The 20,899-nt window shown below is 57.8% G+C and overlaps 1 protein-coding gene across 4 annotated transcripts in view; it reads right to left on the reverse strand.

Moving 5' to 3' along the window:
- Window positions 1–44: 44 nt before the first annotated feature.
- LOC111154113 (collectin subfamily member 11) overlaps window positions 45–20,899 on the reverse strand; it is a 28,289-nt gene continuing 7,434 nt past the window's right edge. For 2 of the 4 annotated variants that reach the window (XM_022513508.1, XM_022513505.1), the window contains 4 exons: window positions 7,003–7,074; window positions 4,655–4,708; window positions 606–701; window positions 45–436 (listed from right to left, as the gene is read on the reverse strand). In XM_022513508.1, coding sequence (XP_022369216.1) covers window positions 45–436; window positions 606–701; window positions 4,655–4,708; window positions 7,003–7,074 — 614 coding nt within the window. The remainder of the gene's footprint in view (window positions 437–605; window positions 702–4,654; window positions 4,709–7,002; window positions 7,075–20,899) is intronic. The other 2 variants (XM_022513507.1, XM_022513506.1) reach the window with 1 other exon arrangement.

Consider the following 20,899-nt stretch of genomic DNA (forward strand, 5'->3'; position numbering starts at 1 on the left):
GGGGGCGGCCCGGGGCGGGGGCGGAGGGGGACCGGCCACCGCGCTCACACGTGCTCCTTATCGAACTCGCACAGGAAGTGCATGGTGACATGGCAGGCCACGTCGTTCCAGCCGCCCGAGGCCACCATCTCCACACAGTCCTCCTCGTCATAGGCGTTGTTAGGCTCGCCGCTGCGCCACTTGTTGAACGTCTGCATGGGCGAGCGGTCCGAGTACACGAACGTGCCCTCCCTCTCCAGGTCGTTGATGCCGATGAAGACGCGGGCCAGGCCGGCCTGCGCGATGTAGGCGGCCATCAGGCCGTTGGCGGCCTCGTCCTTGGGCATGCCCAGCGTGCCCCCGCGGCCCTGGCAGGACAGCTGCGCGTCCACGTACCTCTTCTCCTCCTTCACCAGCAGGTAGATCTTACTGTCCGTCTCGCGCACGCCGGCGACAGCTGCGGGGGAGGGCAGTGCTGGAAAGTGAGCACTCGCATTTCTGTAAACACGCTCGGTGCGCAGCACACGCGAGTCCCACTGCCTGTGGGCGCGGGCGGGACCTGCCGGCCCGGCCCCTCGGTCTCGGGGTTGTGGGGGAGGGGGAACAGGGAGACGCGGAGAGCATACCATTTTTTATGAATTTTAGTTCGGTCGTCAGCTGCGTGACCTGGTTGTCCATCTCGCCGATGGCCTTCCTCAGCTGGCCGCACTCACACGGGATGCCTGCGGAGACCCGCCCCCCCGTGTTAGATGCAACTGGGGGCCGGCTCAGGAAAGCAGCCCCCCACCCAGACAGAAGGCTTCTTCGGCCAGCAGACCCCATGGGCCTTCGAGGCCGGGACGCAGATTCTGGGCTTCATCCCGAAGGCAAGGAGAAGCAGCCCAGGGACATCAACGGGGTAGCACCAGGACTGACCGTTTTGAGACAGGGCTCTGGGTGGGTGGGAAGAGGGGAGGATGGGGGAGACGGGGCTGGGGGGTAGAGTCGTGGCAGCAGCTCAGGGGACAAGGGGCTTGGGGCAGGGACATGCAGATGCAGAGAAACCAGCACGTCTGAGGACAGCGGGGCCCCAGGGCCTGAGGGTCTCTCACGCAGCACAGACAGCCCTGCCACCTCTGGTCGGGGGTCCTGGGCTTTCCGGGGCCCCTGAGCTGCTGCCATGAGGAGCTCCACTTGTCTTCACCCCGCTCCCCGTCCCCAGCCTGGGGGACCCGGCCACTGCCAGCCCCTTGCCTTCCCCAGGACTGGAGCATGTCCGTCCTGCACTGGCCCTACCACAGCCCGCAGGCAGGACCTCCCCTTTCCCTGCAAAGCCCACGGTGCTGAGCGCAGCCGCACTTCCAGACAGAGCATCCCCCGTAGGAAATGGGGCCCGTCTTCCAGAACCTCACCCTCCTCCACCACCAGAGTCCGGAACACGCTCACGTCCACGCGCAGGTCCGGTCCACGCTTGGTGGCTCATTGACACTCCGGGCCCGGGCATGTTTCTGCGGCAGCCCGTCTGAGACCAGAGCCGCGCCCACGCCCTCCGGGGCTGCCCTGCTTTCCCGATTATTCTCTGCGGTGACAAGCAGGAAGCTGGTTCCTCCGTGTCCTTCAAATTGTCCCGTGGCCTCCAGGCCGGCCCCACACCGCTCCACGTCTTCCTCCCTGCGGGACCGGCCGCATCCAGAGGTGGCCATGAGAGGCACTGCCATCCCTTCCGTGACCTCATGTGGCCAAATCCATGCCCACCGGCCATTCCTCCTCCTCCTCCGCGCAGCGCTGACGGAGCCCTCCAGACAAGGGCTTTTACTCAGACATCTCTTTCTTCGCCAGTTTCCAAGCTCCGAGCTTGCTCGGGGCTACTCTCTGAATGTCACCATCAGGATGAATGACAGCAAATGGAGACACGGTTTGTGTGAGACACGGAAAGACGGGCTGATTCAACAAGCAGATGCCAGCACGTGCCCACACACAGCGGTCTGGAGGGGGCGGTCAGACCCAGCCACTGGGAAGCCCTTTCGGCTCCAGGATGCCCCCACCGGGTCCCCCAGGGCCTGACGGCAAGCTCACAGAGAGGTCACAAGAGCCTGAACGAGGTGCTGGTGCATGGACGGGACACAGGACAGCTGTGCAGACGGCCTGGGACTGTGAAGGACGGCAGGGACAGCGTGGAACAGTGTGGAATAATGTGTGTAGCATGGGACAGAGGACAGTCATGGGCGGGAAATGGCCAGCAGCATGCAGAGGACAACAGCCACATGGGAAACGCCACATGAGTGAGGGTGGCCGGACCCACGTGAACAGCAGGACACGGTGGACATGCACCATTCAAGCGGACAGACAAGTCCAGACAGGAGGGACCACCAACGGGGCATGTGGCTGCGGGAGCCGCGCGGAGGACAGGCAGCAGACGAGCTCCACGGAGAGAGGGCTGCGGCCGCAGGACAGCAGGCAGAGAGGCCCCTGTCATCGGCACCAGGAAGCTGGACACGTCCCCTGAGCAGCCAGGGTCCCGGGCGACCTTCTCAGGCTTCAGAGGAGGCTGAAGGGAGCTCCGGAATGAGAAAGCACAGGCGCGCCTCCCGAGGAGCGCGTGGTCACAGGAAGGGGGAAGCTCTTAGAAGTGAGGAACGCGCACTTGGGGACGGGGGTATCTGAGCCGACCCGTGTGGTCGGTGAGCACTGCGGTCCCAAGAAGGACGTGAAAATACTCAGGTAGAAGGGAGTCGAATACTGAAATAGTCTAGGAGAGGCTATGACAGACAAGGATGCCAGCCACGGGTACTCCGTTTCCCGGACCACAGGGGTTTCATTGCATGATTCGCACTTCCGTGCCGAGTGCAATTTTCCCCACATCTTGGTTACTGTAACCAGCGCTGCTGTGAACACGGGGGTGCAGACATCCAGCTGAGATAGTGTTGTCTCCTCTGGATACACTCCCAGAAGTGGGATCGCTGGAAAACACGTTAGCTCTATTTTTACCGTCTGGAGGACCTCCGTGCTATCTCCCAGAGTGGCCACACCAGGCTGCACTCCCACAGACAGTGCACGACGGTCCCCTTTCTCCACCTCCTCGCCAGCACCTGCTAGCTCTTGTCTTTTGGTCGCAGCCGTTCCGACAGGTGTGAGGTGACAGCTCGTTGTGGTGTTGGTTCGTGATGACTAGAGATCCTGCGTGTCCTTTCATGTACCTGTCGACCTTGCACGCATCTTCCTGAGAAAAATGTCCGTCCAGCTGCCTTGCCCGTTTCTAAGTGGCTCTTTTGCCACTTAGTGGCATTGGATGAGCTCCTTGCAGGTTTTGGATCGGCTCATCATCAAATGTACGGTTTGCTGATAGTTTTTCACTTGGTTGGTGGTTTCCTTTGCTTTGCAGAAGCTTTTGAGTTTGATGTGGTTGCACTTGCTTACTTTTCCTTTTGTTGCCTTTGCTCTGCGCGTCACACCCAAAAACTCGCGGCCAAGATCCGCATCCGGAAGCTTCCTTCCTGTTTGCTTACCGGAGTTTCATGGGCCTCAGGTCCTACATTTAAGTCTCCGGTCCATTTCTAGTTAGTCTTTGTGAACACTGTAAGACAGGGGACTAGTTTCATTCTTTTCTACGTACTGGCCTGTTTTCCCAAGAGACCATCCTCTCTCCATTGGGTGTTCACGGCTCCCTTATTAAATGTTAGTCGCCCATATGTGCCTGGGTTTGTTTCCGGGCTCTCGGTTCTGCCCCATTGGTCTGTGGGACTGTTTTCATGCCAGTGTCACACTGGCCGGATTCCTGTCGTTTCATGGCACAGCTTGAAATCACAGCATGTGATGCCTCCTGCTTGGTTCTCCGACATTATAAGCCCCGTAAGAAATGGGAGCCCTTCAAGACTATTTCCGAGAGGAACCAAAACCAGCCAGCCACCCTACGTGTCCATCCGCGGAGGAGGGTTCATGAGCTGTGACGTGTATACATGGAGTAATACTCAGCTGCAAACAATTAGGAAACCCTGTCATTTGTTTTAAGATTTTATTTATTCGAGAGAGAGACAGAGAGAGAGCACAAGAAAATGAGAGGGAACATGAGAGAGAGCACAAGCAGGGGGAGAGGCAGAGGGAGAGGGAGAAGCAGGCTCCCCGTTGAGCAGAGAGCCCGATGCGGGACTTGATTCCAGATCCTGGGATCATGACCTGAGCTGAAGGCAGACGCTCAACCGACTGAGCCCCCAGGCGCCCCAGGGAATCCTGTCATTTGTGACAACAAGGATGGACCCTGAAGGCATTACTGCTGGGAAGCAAGTCAGGCAGAGAAGGACCAACCCTGCAGGCTCTCCCTTCCACGTGTGGGGGGAGGGAGCAGGAGGAAGGGGGCCAGCAGGTGCAGACGCCCACCAGGGATGCGATGTGCGTGATGAGGACCATGGCCCTTCATGGGACACACGGGGGAGCTGGTAAGAGAGCAAGTCCTTGGAGTTCTCATCCCAGGGATAATTTTTTTTTCCCTTTTCTTTCTTTTCTTGTTATTATGTCTCTATGAGAAGACGGATATTAGCTGAAGCGATGGTGGCGATCGTGTCACAGTATCTGTAAATCAAACCCCTGTCCTGTAACCCTTAAACCTTTATAGCAACATATGTTAATTATCTCTCAATTAAACAGGGGGGAGTGCAAATTTTAATGCATGTTTTAAAGCCCAGCAGCCCATGTGCCATACCTGGTTCTCCATTAGGGCCAGGGGGTCCCATGTCACCAGAATCTCCTTTTTCACCTGAAAAAGGAGAGCAAGGTCAAGCAAAGGTGGGCCACGTCCCTTGAGGTTAAAATTGACAAAGTTCGCAATGTTATTTCTTCCATGTGTGATGCACTAGTGTTTCCCGCAGACCCTGTCTTTGCCGTGAACACAGGGAGTTGTGTTCTAAGGTAATTAACTCAGGCTCTGTCAATGTGACATAGAACATATGCCTATCTCAAGATCTGAGAAATGACCCAACAACCCTTCTTTAAGTCGAGTCCAAAAAATCCCGGGTGTGTCATAGAACAGTCTGTAGATACCATGTCATGAACCCCTGGGTCAGTAACAACTAAATCTGATTCCAATTCTCACCCACCTGGCGGCCGGGAGACAGTGATGCTGGCACCTGGCCGGACCTGGGGACAGTCTTCCCCCAGTGCAGCACGTGGGCTCCCGCCTGGCCTGAGACGCGGCATCCCACAGAGGACACGCCACACAACCCACCCCCCCAGCCTCCCAGCGTATAAAGCCAAGGGGTTGGACACAAGCGTGCCAACAATGCTTTCTGGCTGCTCTAAAATTAGACAAGTCTATTAAAGGCACATGAATATTCCCTCAGCGTGCTCTCTCCTCCCCAAGACAACCTGAACATCCTAGTCTCATGGGAGGGGGGAGGAGCAGCGCCCCCTCCTTCTGTGGATTCCATGCATCCTGTCCACGTGGGGAGCAGGGGAGCCTGCCAGCCCCGTCTGCAGCATCCCTGGGACTCCCTCGTCAGCCCCGGGGCTTGGAGAGGTCTGCAAGGTCAGCCCGACGAGGCCCGGGAAGCAGATCAGGTAAAGTAAGCTAACGAAGGGCTTGTCGGCACACGGCCCCTCGGTGAGACACTGGCGTTGCCCGGAGCACACGTAGTACATGGAAGGCACACGCGTCCCTATTCGGAGGCCAAAGAGGGCAACAACCCATTCTCTCTCAATAGAGAGAGATGCCATGATCGAGCCCTAAGAAGGAAGGAGATGATCTCTGGACACGTGCCGCTGAGTGAGTAAGTCAGACACCCGTGAGGGCCTCGAACACACCGACTCGCGGACTAGAATTAGAGGAGGGGGGACCACGGCCAAGGGAGGGACCAGAGACCCCGCCTCACCAGGACACGGCTCCTCTCTGGGGGTGAGAAGGTTGAGCAGCTGCTCAACACACAAAGGTGTTTACTGCCACGGACTTGCACACTCGAAAACAGCTAATATGGCCAGTTTCACGTTACGACGATTTTACCACCATCTCTCAAAGCCTTTGGGAAGCACAGCAGCCCCTCTTCCTGCCGCGCACACCGACATGCTCCGGAGCGAGCGGGCAGGCCAGGCCAGCAGGTGCTCCCCCCAGGGTTCCCCAGACAGACGCTGGGCTGGCTGGTCTCCGACACCCTCCTGCCGAGGACCCCCTCCTGCCAGGGACGAGCTGCGGCCGGGGGGCGGTGCCTGGGCACCGTCAGAACCGACCACCTGAACCCACTCACAGCTCAACTCCCCGGCAGGTTAATGAGACAGAAGGACTCCAGCACCAGGCTTGGGCAGATCACCCTGAGCCCCCTCCCTGCTGCACGGGCTCAGCCATGTTCCCAACCACCAGCCCTCCCTGGCCTTGCACCCCTCCTTAGCACCAAGGGGGAGGTGAGGAGACCTCCACAAGATCGCTCTCTGAAAGTTCGGGGCCCGGGGGCTCGGCAGAGGCGCAGGACGCCCCAGGGGCTCCAAGAGTGTTTGCTGACTGGGTGGCTCGGAGCCTTCCTTATCTGCCTGGGCCTCAGTCTCCTGGCCTGTCCCCGCTGCAGGGTCATGTGGTCAGACGAGGTCGCCAGATAGCCACAGACGAGGGCAAGTGTCTTGTCCCTAAATGGCTGCTCTCACCTGGCTGTTGCCTCCTGGGTCCCATTCTCATGGAACCCTCCCCCCCGCCCCCCGGTTTCAAAAAGTCACTGAAGCTGGAGGTGGACAGTGCTTCTGGAGCACAGCCCTCCTGTTACTCAGATGGGGCTCAGTGCTTCCTTAAACTGGTTACGGACGTGGCAGTGAAAGGTCTTGTCTGAGTAGCCGCCCCCAGTTCTCCGCCAGGGTGCCCCGTGAATCCGCAGGTCGGGGTGCGCTCACCCCACCCTGGTGGGCACCCAGCCAGCAGGCAACTCTGAGCGGCCCCAGAGGCAGACCCTGGGACCGCAGGTATCATGTGTAGAGCACACAGAAAGAAGCAACTGGCCAGTCTGCAAGCGTTCTCCAGCGCCTGCCCCGGGAGCCCAGGAGGGAATATGGGGACGAGGGGTGCGTCGCAAATACCTTTAGAACCAATGGGACCAATTTTTCCATGGCGACCCACACTGCCCTTCTGTCCTTTGTCACCCATGTCTCCTGCAGAAAACAACAAGATCAAAATTGGTTGGTGCACAGGTAATTCAGCCTACCTCCCGTTTAACATGACCCACACGCACACGCACACACGCACGTGCACACACGAGAGGAGATGGAACGGGTACAGCTCTCATCTTTATGTGACTGACCCCAGAAGGCTCTTCACAGGTCACTTGTTGACAGATTTCCCAGAGGAGGACACACCTCCCCGAAAAGCCATGTGCACTGCGGAACCGAGGAGACCACCGGTGGGTCCCCATCCCGACCTCAGCCCAGGCCCCTCCTGCTCTGCACTCACATCGGTAGAGAGATGTGCTCCGTCCCAGCCACAGCCCACGTCGAGCAGCCACGCTCCATCAAGGGCATGCGGGCTGCTCTCGGGAGCTGGGAGGCCGGCCAGCAGGGGTGTACAGTGACCACCGAGGCCCCTTTCCTGGGAGAGGGGGAGCCTCACTCACACAGGAAGCTGGGGGGAGGGCGGGAAGGAGGGTCCGGGGACGCTCCGTCACACGCTTCTGAGGGGTCTAGTCCTCCAGCAGGGCCTGGCCACACAGCCCCATCGTTCTCTTCGTGCAGCTTGGAGGGTCACCCGCCCCTGCAGCTCCCTCACTCTGCCTCTCCCACGCTGCCCATCCCTGCAGGCCAGCCTGGTGACCATCCTCACGCCGTGACCCCACAGGACCCTCCTCACTGACCAGCGTGCTGAGACCCCGGACGGCGGTCCTCACCCGTTCACAGTAGGGGTCATGCGGGCGAAGGGCGTGTCCTCCCCCAGGTGCTCTCAAACTCTCGGCCCCATCCCTGCTGGTCTGCTGCTGACCCCAGACCGCAAAGCCAGCCGGCAAACAGCAAACACACACAGAACACTTAGTAAAAGAAACACGCAGTCAGACTTCATTTAATACTGAAACTAAGGGAAACAGCACAAGCTCCTCCGCAGGGGGAGGGGACGGGAAGGACTTAGTGTTGCGTACAGATAAGGCTTTGTCCTGCTCTGACGCCAACTCACACCTTAAACCTGAGGACTTCCCAGCCAGGAACTCGTAGCTTTGCAGACAGACAGAGGTCAGAGGACAGAACACAGGCCTCAGGACGAGCCTGGCTGACATGGAAACGCATCCCCGTGACACAGAAGTGGCTGACATTCACACACACTTATTTATGAAGCACCCTCATGCCCACGCTCCTGCGGGGTCACAGAAGCGATCCCTGCACAGACAAGGCCCCGAGGGCCTGGGAGGCTGGTCTGGGCCACACGGCCAGTGTACAGCAGGACTGAGACAGAGCTGCCACTGCAGATCTGAGAGCCAGCGCCCCCTTCCTGCACCACTGTTGGCGGGGGACCCCAGGGAGGCCGAGGCCAGGCTGGCCCAGCCGTGACAGAGACTACTCAGGCCACAGATCCTGTGGACTGTGAGCTCCGTGTGGTGCAGCAGGACCTAGACCAGCGGGAGACGGGGAGCGGTCAGACACCTATAACAGGTGTGCTGTGGCAGGAGAGGGGCTGTGAGGCAGCCCTGGCAAGTGAGGGGGTGGGGAAGGTGCCCCGAGGGACACAGACCTCCAGGTGGGGAGCTAGAAGAGAGTGACAAGAGGATCCATGGTTGATGCGCATCTGGTGACATGCAGAAGGGCTGGGAGGGGGTGAGGACACCCGGTCAGGGAACAGGTGAGAGCCGAAGACAGGTGCCCAGGAGCAGGGTCGGGGGGCAGGGAGGGCGGTGGGAGAAGTGCCACATCTGGGAAGAGGTCAGGAACAGGTGACAGTGGGGAGGCCCCTGGGCAGGCAGGGATGGGAGAGAGAAGCGGGAAGCAGGCTGTTCCTGTGGGGACCCCCACAGCAGGGATGTCTGGCTGGGCCCACAGCGGCCTTCTCTGCGAAGGCCTCAGACCAGCAGTGAGTGGTAGCGGTGAGGTCGCCCCGCAGGAGGGGCAGGCCCGGACGACCCTGCGGAGCGGTGGAGGAGGGGTGCCCACAGGGTCGGAGCTGTGCAGTGAGACAGGGACAAGCGTGAGGCCCTGGCCGGAGCGGGGTCAGCGGATGAACACTGCAGAGAAGCCTTGGGATGAGGCCAGGCACAGACCTCTGGCTACGAGCTCACCGGGACCCTGGGGCCAGGAGTGGGGGGGCTCCCCGTGGGGCAGAGTTAGCAACGGGGCCACAAGCAAGGAGCAGCAGGGTGTGAAGGTGGTGCTCCCTAGTGGGAGGCAGCCCTTCAACGCCCCCATCCCTGTGTGGGGCCGGGGTCCGTGGAGGACAGCGCCGAGAACTGGCTCTGCGCTCCTCGGTCTCCATCCATGCCCACCAGAGCCAGTCCTGCCCCTCCCGCCCCTGTGGCCAGAGGACCCTGGGTCACTGCTGACCTGCTCCAGTCTCCTGACCGGCTCTTCCCCCCACCAGGGTCCCCGGAACAGGCTCACCCCCAGTGAACCTACTGCTGGGCCCCTAGAGCAGCCAGCAGGGAAGGGAACGAGAGCAAACCACGTTCAATCACCCCGAGCCCAGCACTCAGCCCGTCACACACTCGCCCCTGGCAACCCTGCTCCCGACAGGGGTGCGGTCACCGCTGAGCCGGCTTGTGGGAAACATGCCCCAAGTTCAGTGTCACGGGGAGAGGCTGCCTCCTCTCTGAGGCAGCAAGGAAGGGGCCTTACTTCACGCTGAAGCAGGAGCAGGTGCTCAGGCCGCCACCACGCCCCCCGCCATCTGGAAACCACAGTCTGGAACGCCTCTGGGGCCCCTTCTTCACAGCCTGTCCCAAGACTGACCCAGGGATTAGAATGTGGCTCTGCCCCATGCGCCCCACGGCTCTCATGCCACATGCTAGAGAGACACCGCGCTGGTCTACTCCATCTCCACGACTCGGCCCTGCAGACGCGCAAGCACTGTTCTCTCCAGAACCACCCCTCCAGCTTGCCCGCCCCACTGCCTCTTCCTCTGGGCTCAGTCTGTGCTGTCTGCTCCTCCGAGGAGCGACCCCTGCCCAGGCTGAGTGCCCCTGCATGGCCTGCCCACCATCACCTCCCGCAGGGGACTGAAGCGTGTTCTCCCCGCCCAGGGCTGAAGCCTGGCCCCCCGTGATGGGGGCTGCCGGTGGGCCTTGGCAGGTGAGCGGGGTTCGATGAGGTCATGGGGAGGGGGCAGGCTGCCCAGCATGGGACTGTTGCCCTTGCAGTCAGGAGGGACGCCAGAGCTCGCTGTCTCTCTCCAGCATGGGAGAAGACGGCCGTCTGCTGCCCAGGACAACCTCCTCGGCGGAGCCTGACCAGGCCGGCGCCCGGATCTCGGAGGTGCAGCCGCCACCACAGTGACAAGCACAGGTCTGCTGTCGCAGTGGCCCGGCGTGTGGTATCTGCCCCCGCAGCCCGGCCGGCCACGTCCCCGCCCTCGTCCCGACGCTCGTGCCCACTGATGAGGTCAGAATCCCGGAGCTGACCACAGCGTTTCTGCTCAGCCGCTGGTGAAGAGCATTCTGCAGAAAATCAGGGTTCCCTGGGACGCGTACACACCCTGTGTGCCCGCCACGGGGGCAGCCTCCCTTCCCCAGCCTGCTTCCAAACGGCTGAGCTCTCTGTCCCTAACTGGAGTGCACCCCCTTCCTGGCGTCCAGAACGGACCACAAGCACAGGAAAAGTCGGTTGGAGCTGCAGGATAAATATCAGAAGGACCTCATGTTTAAGCTTTCCTAACTTTCGTGTCTCCCCAAACGTGAGGTCGCTCTGCTGTTGTCACTCAGCGGCCAGCAGCGGTCAGCTGTGACCTTCCATACCCGTCCTCGTGGGGAGGTTCAGACGGAGTTAAGTACAACACAAGCTCCCTACGGTGCTCCGATGAAGACAGTGCCCGAGCAGGAAGTCTTGATGCAGACCGTCCCAGCGAACCCTATCTTCAGATGGGAAGACAGAGGCCCAGAGAGACCCAGGGACTTGCACCTGCACTGACCAGCGGGAAGGATTGCTTCCAACACACGGGAACACCCCCTGCAGAATTTCCACGAGACAGGGGCAGGGTTTCCAGAGCCCGGAGAATAAAGGGATGTGCCTTCCCACCCAAAACCCCACGGTACGGAGGAGTGTGGGCATCACATCAGTGCATAGGCTGGCTGTGAGGGTGGACCCGGCACGTCAACGAAGGGTCCCTACCCTCCAGGAAGACCCCAGCAAGAAAGGCAGGAGGGGAGCCCTTCTCCCTGAGGCCCTGGCTGAGAAACTCGAAACGACACCTGCGCCCTGTTCTCCCGCCCAGACAGCTCCGGCGCCCGCGCACACCGTCGGAGGAGAGCCCTGGGTGCAGACACCGGCTGTCAGTAGCACAGCTGCCGACGTGCCTTCCCCGCCCCTGCAGAACGATGCACCACTGGGCCGCATCGGCAGCGGAGGGTGCCCTGGGGTCCAGCACACACCTGCTGTCGTGGACAAGTTATAACCTGAGAGGACGGGAGAGCCGTTGGCTGTCCGCCCATCTCTGAATCACACAGCCAAACATTCACGCCAGGTGCCACTGTCCCCTGCGGGTACCAGACCCAGCTCCTGCCCCTGGAGAAGAGAGGGACGCTGCCCGGGGCATTCCGAGGAAAACCGGAGGCCTCACGGAACAGGGTGCACCTGCCTGGGAGGAGGCCTCCCTGAGCCCTGGCCAGGAGCCGGCCACTCGGCACCCTGGCCTCAGCAGCCTCCGGAACCCCGGGAGAACAAACATCCGTTTTTAAGCAGCCCCGTCTGTGGGGTTTGTTATAGCAGCCCTAGAAGACCAGGACAATTTCTCTGCACCCCCAAGAGAAACGAGTTCAGAGAGGCCAAGTGACCCACCTTGAGTCACACAGCACTCGAGGGAAGACCGCCGTTCTGTGACCCCGAGCACAGACTCCACAGTCAGGCAGACAAGACCCTGGTCCCAGGGCAGAGTTGTGCAACCCTGGACACATCACCACCCACTCTGAGCCTCAGTGTCCTCGTCCATCGAGATGCATCACGGCAGTGGTCAGCACCTGTGTCGCTGAGCACCTGGGAACATGAGTTTCACACAGACGGAGGCCCCTGCTCCGTGTCTGGGGCTCCCAACCCCACACCAGGCTGGGGACAGTGGCCGACTTCCCGGCGCCAGGGACGTCCTGCACTGAGCCAGTTTCCAGCAGCCAGGCTGAGTGCACGCCGCAGGCTTGTGAGCGCAGACACCCCCCCCCCCCAGCTGTGACTCAGAGGCTGAGGACACGCGGCCAGCGGGGAGCGGGACAGCTGCTGGGCTGCCCTGCCTTACCTACACCAGCCTGTCCCTCCCGCTCTAAGCTCGGCCTCCTCCACTGGGCCCCGCAGGCCCTGAGATGCGAAAAGACCTGGTCATTGCCCCATGGTGCTGCGGCCGTACAGGAGGCCCCACGGGCGGTCAGAGAGCCCGCCCTGCTGCACATGCGCTCCGAAGGAGCAGTCCGGGAAGAGCCACCGCTTGCTGGTGCTGGGCAGTGTACACACACACACACGTATGTGCACACACGTGCTTGCTCATGCCCATACATGCTAACGCACAGGCACCTAGAAACATGTGGCCCTGTGTGTGCACACATGTGTGTGCAAACATGTCTGCACCTGTTCAAACACGTACACACACACCACACACACGTGCATGTGTACAAGCACACCACCCGAGCCTGTGAGGCTGGTAACCATCAGCTGGGTTTGAGCCCAGACCTCCAGGGCACCCAGAGGCCCCCCAGTCCCCTGTACACTCGCCCCCGTGCCATACATCACCCTGTACACCTATCGTGGGAGGGGCCACCCCTCCCAGGAGGAACGTTTTATCTCTCGTGCGTGTTGAAAAGAAAGGGTGAGAACCATTCAAATCCCCTGAGACTGTTGACACGTTCTCCACGGCAATCCCAGGTGGTCTGCGCAGCTGACTGGTTTTCACCTGCAGACACTTCTTGGGAAGTAACCTGGGGCAGAAGAATGTTGTGGTTGCAAACCCAGAGGCTGTCCGAGGAGCGTGGGTCAGAGCAAGAGCTCTACCGCCTTCTCCCGCTTCCGGAAAGGTCTTCTTGCTCCTCCAAACGACAAGAAGCCTCTTGCGAAAAGCACACAGGTTCCCTCCCTCGGTCGCAGGAGATGGTTGGAGATGCACCAGGCGCCGCAGTCCCGTCCCCTTCTGTCTGAAGAGCTTCTTGCCGAGGCCCCGGGAGCCGGGAGCTGAGGTAATGCCGCCTGCACCCCACTAACGAGACGCGTGCGAGACCACGTCTGTCCTCCAGACACACACGAGGCACGAGAGAACGGGAGCTGCTCACAGCAGGCAGGTAACTCTTATTAATTTTAATGACGATCTCACACAGTCCTTTGAAGTGGGATTGGGGCAAAGGGGCACTCAGAATTCAGCTTCCCTAGCGACTTGTAACGAAGGGCCTGTCACTGACATGGGGTCACCCTCCACCTCTGCGTGCCGGGAGGGTCCCCAGAGCCTAAGGCAAGTGGCCCAGGAGCCTCCCCGATCTCGTCTGAGCAGCGTCTGGGGACGAGGAACCCTGAAAACAAAGGTGACGTCGGAAGCGGTGTCAGCCACGCAGTTCTGAGCCGCGGCCGCAGAGCAACACAGGCCAGAAAGGCGGGAGGTTCTTACTCCAACAGAGGACAGAGGACAGCCGGAGGCGTCTGCAGACCCTGGGCCTGGCTCTGTGGTTTCCGCGTGCACGCACTTCCTCTTGTTCAAGCTCCCTGGCCGGGGGCTGCTCCGTGGGCTGAGCCGAGACCCCCCAGCACACGCACATCAGCCAGAAGCAGGCCCCCTGCGGCCTGACCCACGTGGGCACAGGCGGTGGAGCGGGCCTCAAGGGCGTGCGGACGCTCGGGACCGGTCACCTCCCAACCCACCGGCAGGCCCCAGGCCACATCGCTCGAACAGCTCCTCTGGGTGGCGTCTGCTGATGGACGCCCACATCTCAGCCGCACGTTAACGAGAGCCCAGCAGGCTGCTGCGTCCCCGCAGTCTGACAGGCATCGGGGGAGCCAAGCCCTACGGTCAGCAGACGGCAGAGAGCCCGGCTCGGCGTGGCCACAGCCTTGGCCACAGACCTGCCCTCTACCACCTGGAGCAGGGCCCACAGACGCACCCCCCGGACCCTCAGCACAGGGCACGGGGTCACTACAGATTGCAAAGATACTCGAAGATACTGAATTCAAGAGGTTTTCCAATGGGTCGAGGGCCTTCCAAGTGCTACATCTCCCGGGGGTCCCTGGAGCCCTAAGAAGAGAGTGAGTGCGCCTGCCCCAGGGGCCCACCATCTTGCTTGGAGTCTGGTGTATAAAGAAACGGGCATGACAGGCCTGTGGCACGCCATGCCCACCGCACACCTGGCAGGACTTGCCCTAAAGGGCCACTCCCGAGGACCCCAGGGGACGTGTCCTTCAGGCCTCAACGCCAGGGCAGTCGGCGAGTCTAGGCAGTTGATGGATTCTGAGTCCCCCATCCTCGTGCCCTGCGAAGCCCTAAGAGAAGGTGGCCGGGCAGGAGGGTCGTGATGTCCCCGACCCCTCATACCACCACACTCACGCTGCTTCCCCAGGAGAAGAGTAAGTTGGAGAACCACGGGTGTCTTCCTCTGGCCCCGACATGAGGACGTGAGCCACCTGTGCAGCTCACCCCACCGAACACCCGGGACCTCACAGCATGAATTTCACTGAAATAACCTCATCTTATACATGGGGATAATGTTTCTTTCTTCTCCAATGTTTTCTACCTTAGCTGAATTGTATTGTTGTCTTTCAAACAGAGCATGAGAAAAAGAAAAAAGAACAGGGAGAAGGGGAGGGAGAGCAATTAGCCGTGGAGGCAAAGGGCGAGGGAAGTGCCCGCCGGAGGCCCACAGCAGTCAGGGGCCATGAGGACGCACGCCCCACCCCCCACCCCAGCGAGCCCATGAGACCCCCAGCACAGGTTGGGCTGGGCGAGCTCCCATGGGTGGTCCCCAGGGAGCAGTGGGCAGTAGGCAGGGGGGCTCGATGAACCCTGAGGGTCCCTCCCCCACTTCCAGCGGCCGGAGAGGGAGCAGCAGGCCCCAGACCAGTGACTCCTGCCGCCTCTTCGCTGGCCCTGGATGAAGAAAGGGAGTTCATCCAAGATTGAAGGAGGGACTGAGGAGGAAGTCAGGGTTGGCGACCACGGATCCATCCAGTCTGGGACATCCCGAAAGTCAGGAAGCCCTGCTCTACAGCATTTACAGAAAGTGGTTTATGGACATCCAAGGAAGGGACCCTCCTCATTCAGGGGGAATCACCCAGAGAAGTGCCAGGACAGGAGGCTTTGGGGCACGGCCAGAACTCACACAACTCAAGGCCATGGAGAGCCTCAAAGGAAACATGGAAGACTTTGAGGACAAAAGTGTACATATGGTCACTTTTGCAGCTGTCGGACAAGATGCTGGAGAGGGGCTCTGGGCCCCAAGACAGCCCCCATGACGCTGCGTCCCAGCAGAGCACCTCCAGAAGGGAGCGGCCCAGGACCACAAGGGGACCCACGCCCTGGCTGGTGAGTCAGATCCCAACTGGCCAAGGCTTCTGAGTCAGTGTCGGGGCAAGTGGGTGTCTGCAGAACACGGCCTCCCCTTCCCAGTGAGTCCGGGGGCCCTGCAATCCTGTCTTCCGGTGAGAAGCATGGTTCCTGCCCTTCTGTGCCCCGCCTCACCCAGCCACAGCTGCCTGAGCAGGGGCAGGGACGCGGGTTCGGGGACCCCCCCCCCCCCCACCACCAAGCTGTGGCTGCCAGCCTGTCCTGGCTTCTCCCCAGAGACGGGCGTGTGTCCCCGGAGCCATCAGCGGTGAGATTGTCCTGCGGCCAGAAGGTCCTCGATGGGACGCAGAGCCTGCAGAAAGTAGTGAGGTGGCAGTGGAGGAAGGGCTGCCGCGGGACAGACCAGTGTGGGAACCCAGAGAGGCCGAGGCTGGGGAGCGGCTCCGGGAACAGCGGTCCCGTAATACCCACAGGGAATTCTCACACCATGTTCATACACTAGCAAGATCACCAACAGGAGCTATTAGTCTTCTAACAATTTCATAAAGGATATCACCAGGAGAAATCACCGTCGCAAAATAAAACGGACACTGGCTGAAAGTACGCAGGGAAAGACCCATCAGGAACTGAAAATCGGTGGCAGAATCTCTCTAGACTAGAACGGGGCGTTCCAATCGGGTGACCCGACCCAGCGCAAGTGGACACAGGAGAGAGCTCAGCAGGTGGAAGCGATAATCAGTAAAACGTGAGACCTTTGAACAATAATAAATTCTAGGGGCACCTGGGTGGCTCAGTGGGTTGAGCGTCCGCCTCCGGCTCAGGTCATGACCCCGGGGGTCCTGGGATTGAGCCCTGCATCGAGCTCCCTGCTCTCCCTCTCCCTCTGCCTACTGCTCCCCCTGCTTGTTCTCTCTCTCTCTCAAATAAATAAATGTGATCTTCTTTTTAAAAAGCTAAAAAATAAATAAATAAAATTCTAAAAACCTCCCAAGGAGCCCAGTAATATTTACATGGAAAAAATGATTCCAGGGACAATAATTTCTGAAAAATGAAAAAGTCAACGGTCCATTTGCCCACACCCTGAAACCAGGCAAGTTGCCCCCCCGCCACCCCCGCCCCCAGTTTCTGCAACTCTCACGACTCCGCTGGAGCGAAGAGCCTTCCGGAAGCTACAGAAGTCAGACACTGGACATAGGAGCAGCTGAACGTGGCCGTGCTCGGCTAGACCAGGCTGAGCTGGGAAGCCTCCGGGGCTGGAGGAAAGCAGAGGAGCGGGGGAGAGAGGCCGGGAGGACCCCGAGACCCGGCACAGCTCCCGCCCCACGCCCATGCCATACAGAGGCCACGGCAGCTGAGGTCACCCCTCCTGGGAGGTTTCCTGCAGGGGGGCCGGGAGCGCCTTCTTAGGTCGCCCACAGCCCTCCACGGCCGGCTGGACCCGGAGCACCGCGTCAGCATGCGGGGCGTCTGCAGGGGGTGACCAGAGGCTACACACCTGTGCCTCCGGGTACTAAAACGCGCTGACATTGAAAATCGGCCCACGGTCTTTGCTGGGAGTACTAAAAACACAGGAGTAAAAGAGAACATTTAAATGCCTATAATCCTACAACCCAGAAATTACTACTGATGTTTTGGGTTATTTCTTTCCCGTCCTTTCTTTGTCTTCGTGTAAGTATTTTAATCAGTCATGTCTGTTCTTGTATCCTGTCTGATTCTCTCCCTGGTGTCATGTCATGGCCGACCCTGTTCTTAAAGATCGCCCCAAAAGATACTTCCGACATTTCCGCATAACTGCTTCCACCTCTCAGGGATCCAAGTACATGAACTTGGGTTCATGTGTTCTCTGTATTCTGCACTTAGCAAAGACCCCAAACCAGAGCTGCTCATTTCGTCAGTGGTGGTGCCAGACCCCTGATGAGCCCAACTCTCGAGGACTCGGGGACTGGCGTGCTCAGAGGAAGTGGGGCTGGTTAACCCAGCCGCTGCCACAGGGCTGTAAAGGGCCTGTCCAGGCTCCTCTCTCCGCCCTGACCCCACAGAGAACTCCACACCAGAGCACTCCACCCAGGGTGGGATTTTTAAGTTACCCGTGGATACTGGGCATCCATTAAAATTACTTCACGGCATGAAAAATTGTCACATTAAATTTAAGAAATAGAATGCAAATTGAGGGTTTCAGAGGGGAGGGAGGTGAAGAGATGGGTGAGCCTGGTGATGGGTATTAAGGAGGACATGTACTGCATGGAGCACTGGGTATTGTACACAAACAATGAGCCATGGAACACTACATCAAATAATTTAAAAAATTTTAAAAATTAAAAAAAGAAGTAAGATGCAAATTTATGTGGACACTACAATTATAGCAAAGCAAAAAAAGGCACAAAAAAAGAAATATACTAAAGTAAGTGCCAATCTCTCAGTGGTTTTATTATGGGTGATTTTCTCACCTCGTCAGGTATATATAAACTTTATACCGCAAGCATATGTTGGAAAAATTGGAAACAAGCCAGTTACTTAATGAAGGTAGGACTTAACTGCCACTTGCATGCTGAGCTCAAACGTCATTACTTTGAAAAAAACATCAATGAAAAAGGATCGTGAAATGACTTTGAGACTGTCTAGAGTAGGGAAGCTATCTACTTCCTGACTGAAATATAAAATCGCCCACACAAAAAAGTAGAGGAACATCCCTTTTATCGCTCTGTAAATTTCATAATTAGTTCAGTAATAAAATAAGACGATCTATCTACTGTCCTTTCCACTTCCATAAAAAGTATAATAATAAAAACTACAAGCACGTAAGTTCTGCGATACTGTTAACTTATCACAACCCAAGAACTCTGAGAAGGAGTTCTGCCCCGCCAGCCCACTGGTCAGCTGTCCACTTTGTCAGCTGGGCTGGCCTCTGCGGGGATGGCCACTACCTTGTTTCTCGCAGGGGCCCCAGGAGAGGCGCTCCTGCTTCACTCACTCCTGCATTTGCACGGGTGAAGTGCTCCCCAAACCTGGGGAAGATTGCTCGTTTCGAGTGTGACATGCATGGACCAGCACGAGCATGTATGTACAGATGGCCTCTTTAAAGTTCCAAATTCCACTTCGGGCAACTTATTCCAAGGAAATACTCAGAGATATGCACAGAAAACACAAGTACAAAAGTATCTTATATATCAAGAAGAATAAGAACCCAAAACTTTTTTTAAAAGATAGAAGAAGACAACCAAAGAAGAAGAAGGAAGAGAAGACCCAAAAGACAGAAAAGAAATACGAATGACTTTTAAATGTCCAGATAATGACTCTACTTCATTCATAATAAGAGAAGCGGGGGCACCTGGGTAGCTCAGTGGGTTAAAGCCTCTGCCTTTGGCTCAGGTCATGGTCCTAATGTCCTGGGATCGAGCCCCACATCGGGCTCTGTGCTCTGCAGGGAGCCTGCTTCCACCTCTCTCTATCTGTCTGCTTCTCTGCCTACTTGTGATCTCTGTCTGTCAAATAAATAAATAAAAATCTTTAAAAAAAAAAAAAAAATAAGAGAAGCGAAGTCATACTCACTAAGGCGACATTTTACGACTGTCAGACGGGCAGCTCCCCTAAATCAGCGAGGGCAGCAGGAGACGCATTCTTTGTGTTGCCTGTGACACTGTTTCAGTCTCCCTGGAGGGCACCTCTACCCAGATTTCGAAAGCACCAGCACTCTGATCTAGCAATTCCACTGTTTGTCTTCAGACTCTGATCTAGCAATTCCACTGTTTATCTTCAGACTCTGATCTAGCAATTCCACTGTTTGTCTTCAGACTCTGATCTAGCAATTCCACTGTTTATCTTCAGGCTGTACTCGCAGACATTTACAAATGACACATATGAGACCATTCCCCACAGCGGACCCCTCTCCGGGAATAGGAGACCAGTTAAAGCGTGGCAAGTTCACACATGGGTAGCAGGTCATGGCACGAGAGATGGCACGAGAGGATGAGGGGGGCGTGTCTGTGCTCTGTGGAACGATCCAGGGCGCTTTGTTAAGTCAAAGGGGGAAATTCAGGACCATATGTATATGGTGTGACTGTTCGTACAAGAGGAGGGAAGAATCAGGTGTATGTTTGCCTGTGTGCTTGCTGATTCATAAAATACGTCTGTAAAGAGAAGTCAACCACCAGTGTTGTTGCTGGGGAAGGTGCCGGGGGGCCTGGAACGTGGAAGGACAGCGTTCGCTGGGAGTCATTTTAGGTGCTTCGAACTCTGAACTAGGAGAATAGTCCATTTATTTTTTTAACTGTTTTTTTTTTTTTTTAATGGGTAAAGGAGAAAACAAGAAATAAAAATCAGGGGCACGTGGGGGCTCGGTGAGTGAAGCCTCTGCCTTCAGCTCAGGTCGTGATCCCAGGGTCTGGAATCGAGCCCCGCACCAGGATCTCCGCTAGCAGGGAGCCTGCTTCCCCCCCGCCCCTGTCTGCCTCTCTGCCTGCTTGTGATCTCTCTCTGTATCAAATAAATAAGTAAAATCTTAAAAAAGAATTTAAAAAAGGAAATAGAAATCATTAAGGCTAATGGAAGGATGGTGACAGAAATGTTTGGGTCTCGAATGTGATGAAGGTTTCCCGGGTGGGCACAGCTATCAAAGCCATCACTTGTACATCAAAAGGAGAATGTCCATAAATTGTACCTCAGAAAAGTGAAAAAACAGCGCATGGGCTTGAATATATATATACTCAGTGGCCTTTATCTGCATCGTCATAATAACTTTCTGGAAACTGGAAACCGCCTCGCTTTCCAGTGTGGCAGGACCGGCTGGGGGACCGGCAGGACAGCAGTCTGAGTCCCAGAGCACAGAGTGCGAACGCTGACCAAGCACTTCTACCTCCTTTACTGCACGGCTACTTTGCACGGACAACTACTCCCTGTAAGACTCAGCACCACCCCAGGGGAGATGGAGAATTGCACGATTGTACTTAGAAGGAAAGAGATTCAGCAATTAGAATCTGCTCGCCACAGCTGCCTTCCCCTGTAGAACCCCACACGCCCCACCCAAGTCTGTCCCTCGGTCCTTTGCACACCTGCACCACCGCTTGCACACCTCCTCATCTGCTCACATTCCTCCTTCTCTCTTTGCCCACCTCTGTCATGGCTTGCACACCTCCTTATCTGTTTATGCACCTCCTGATCTGCTCACACTCCTCCTTCTCTCTTTGCCCACCTCTGTCATGGCTTGCACACCTCCTTATCTGTTTATGCACCTCCTGATCTGCTCACACTCCTCCTTCTCTCTTTGCCCACCTCAATCATGGCTTGCACACCTCCTTATCTGTTTATGCACCTCCTGATCTGCTCACACTCCTC

Source organism: Enhydra lutris, unplaced genomic scaffold, assembly GCF_002288905.1.
Source record: "Enhydra lutris kenyoni isolate GAN:26980312 unplaced genomic scaffold, ASM228890v2 scaffoldscaffold35, whole genome shotgun sequence".
Lineage (NCBI taxonomy): Eukaryota > Metazoa > Chordata > Mammalia > Carnivora > Mustelidae > Enhydra > Enhydra lutris.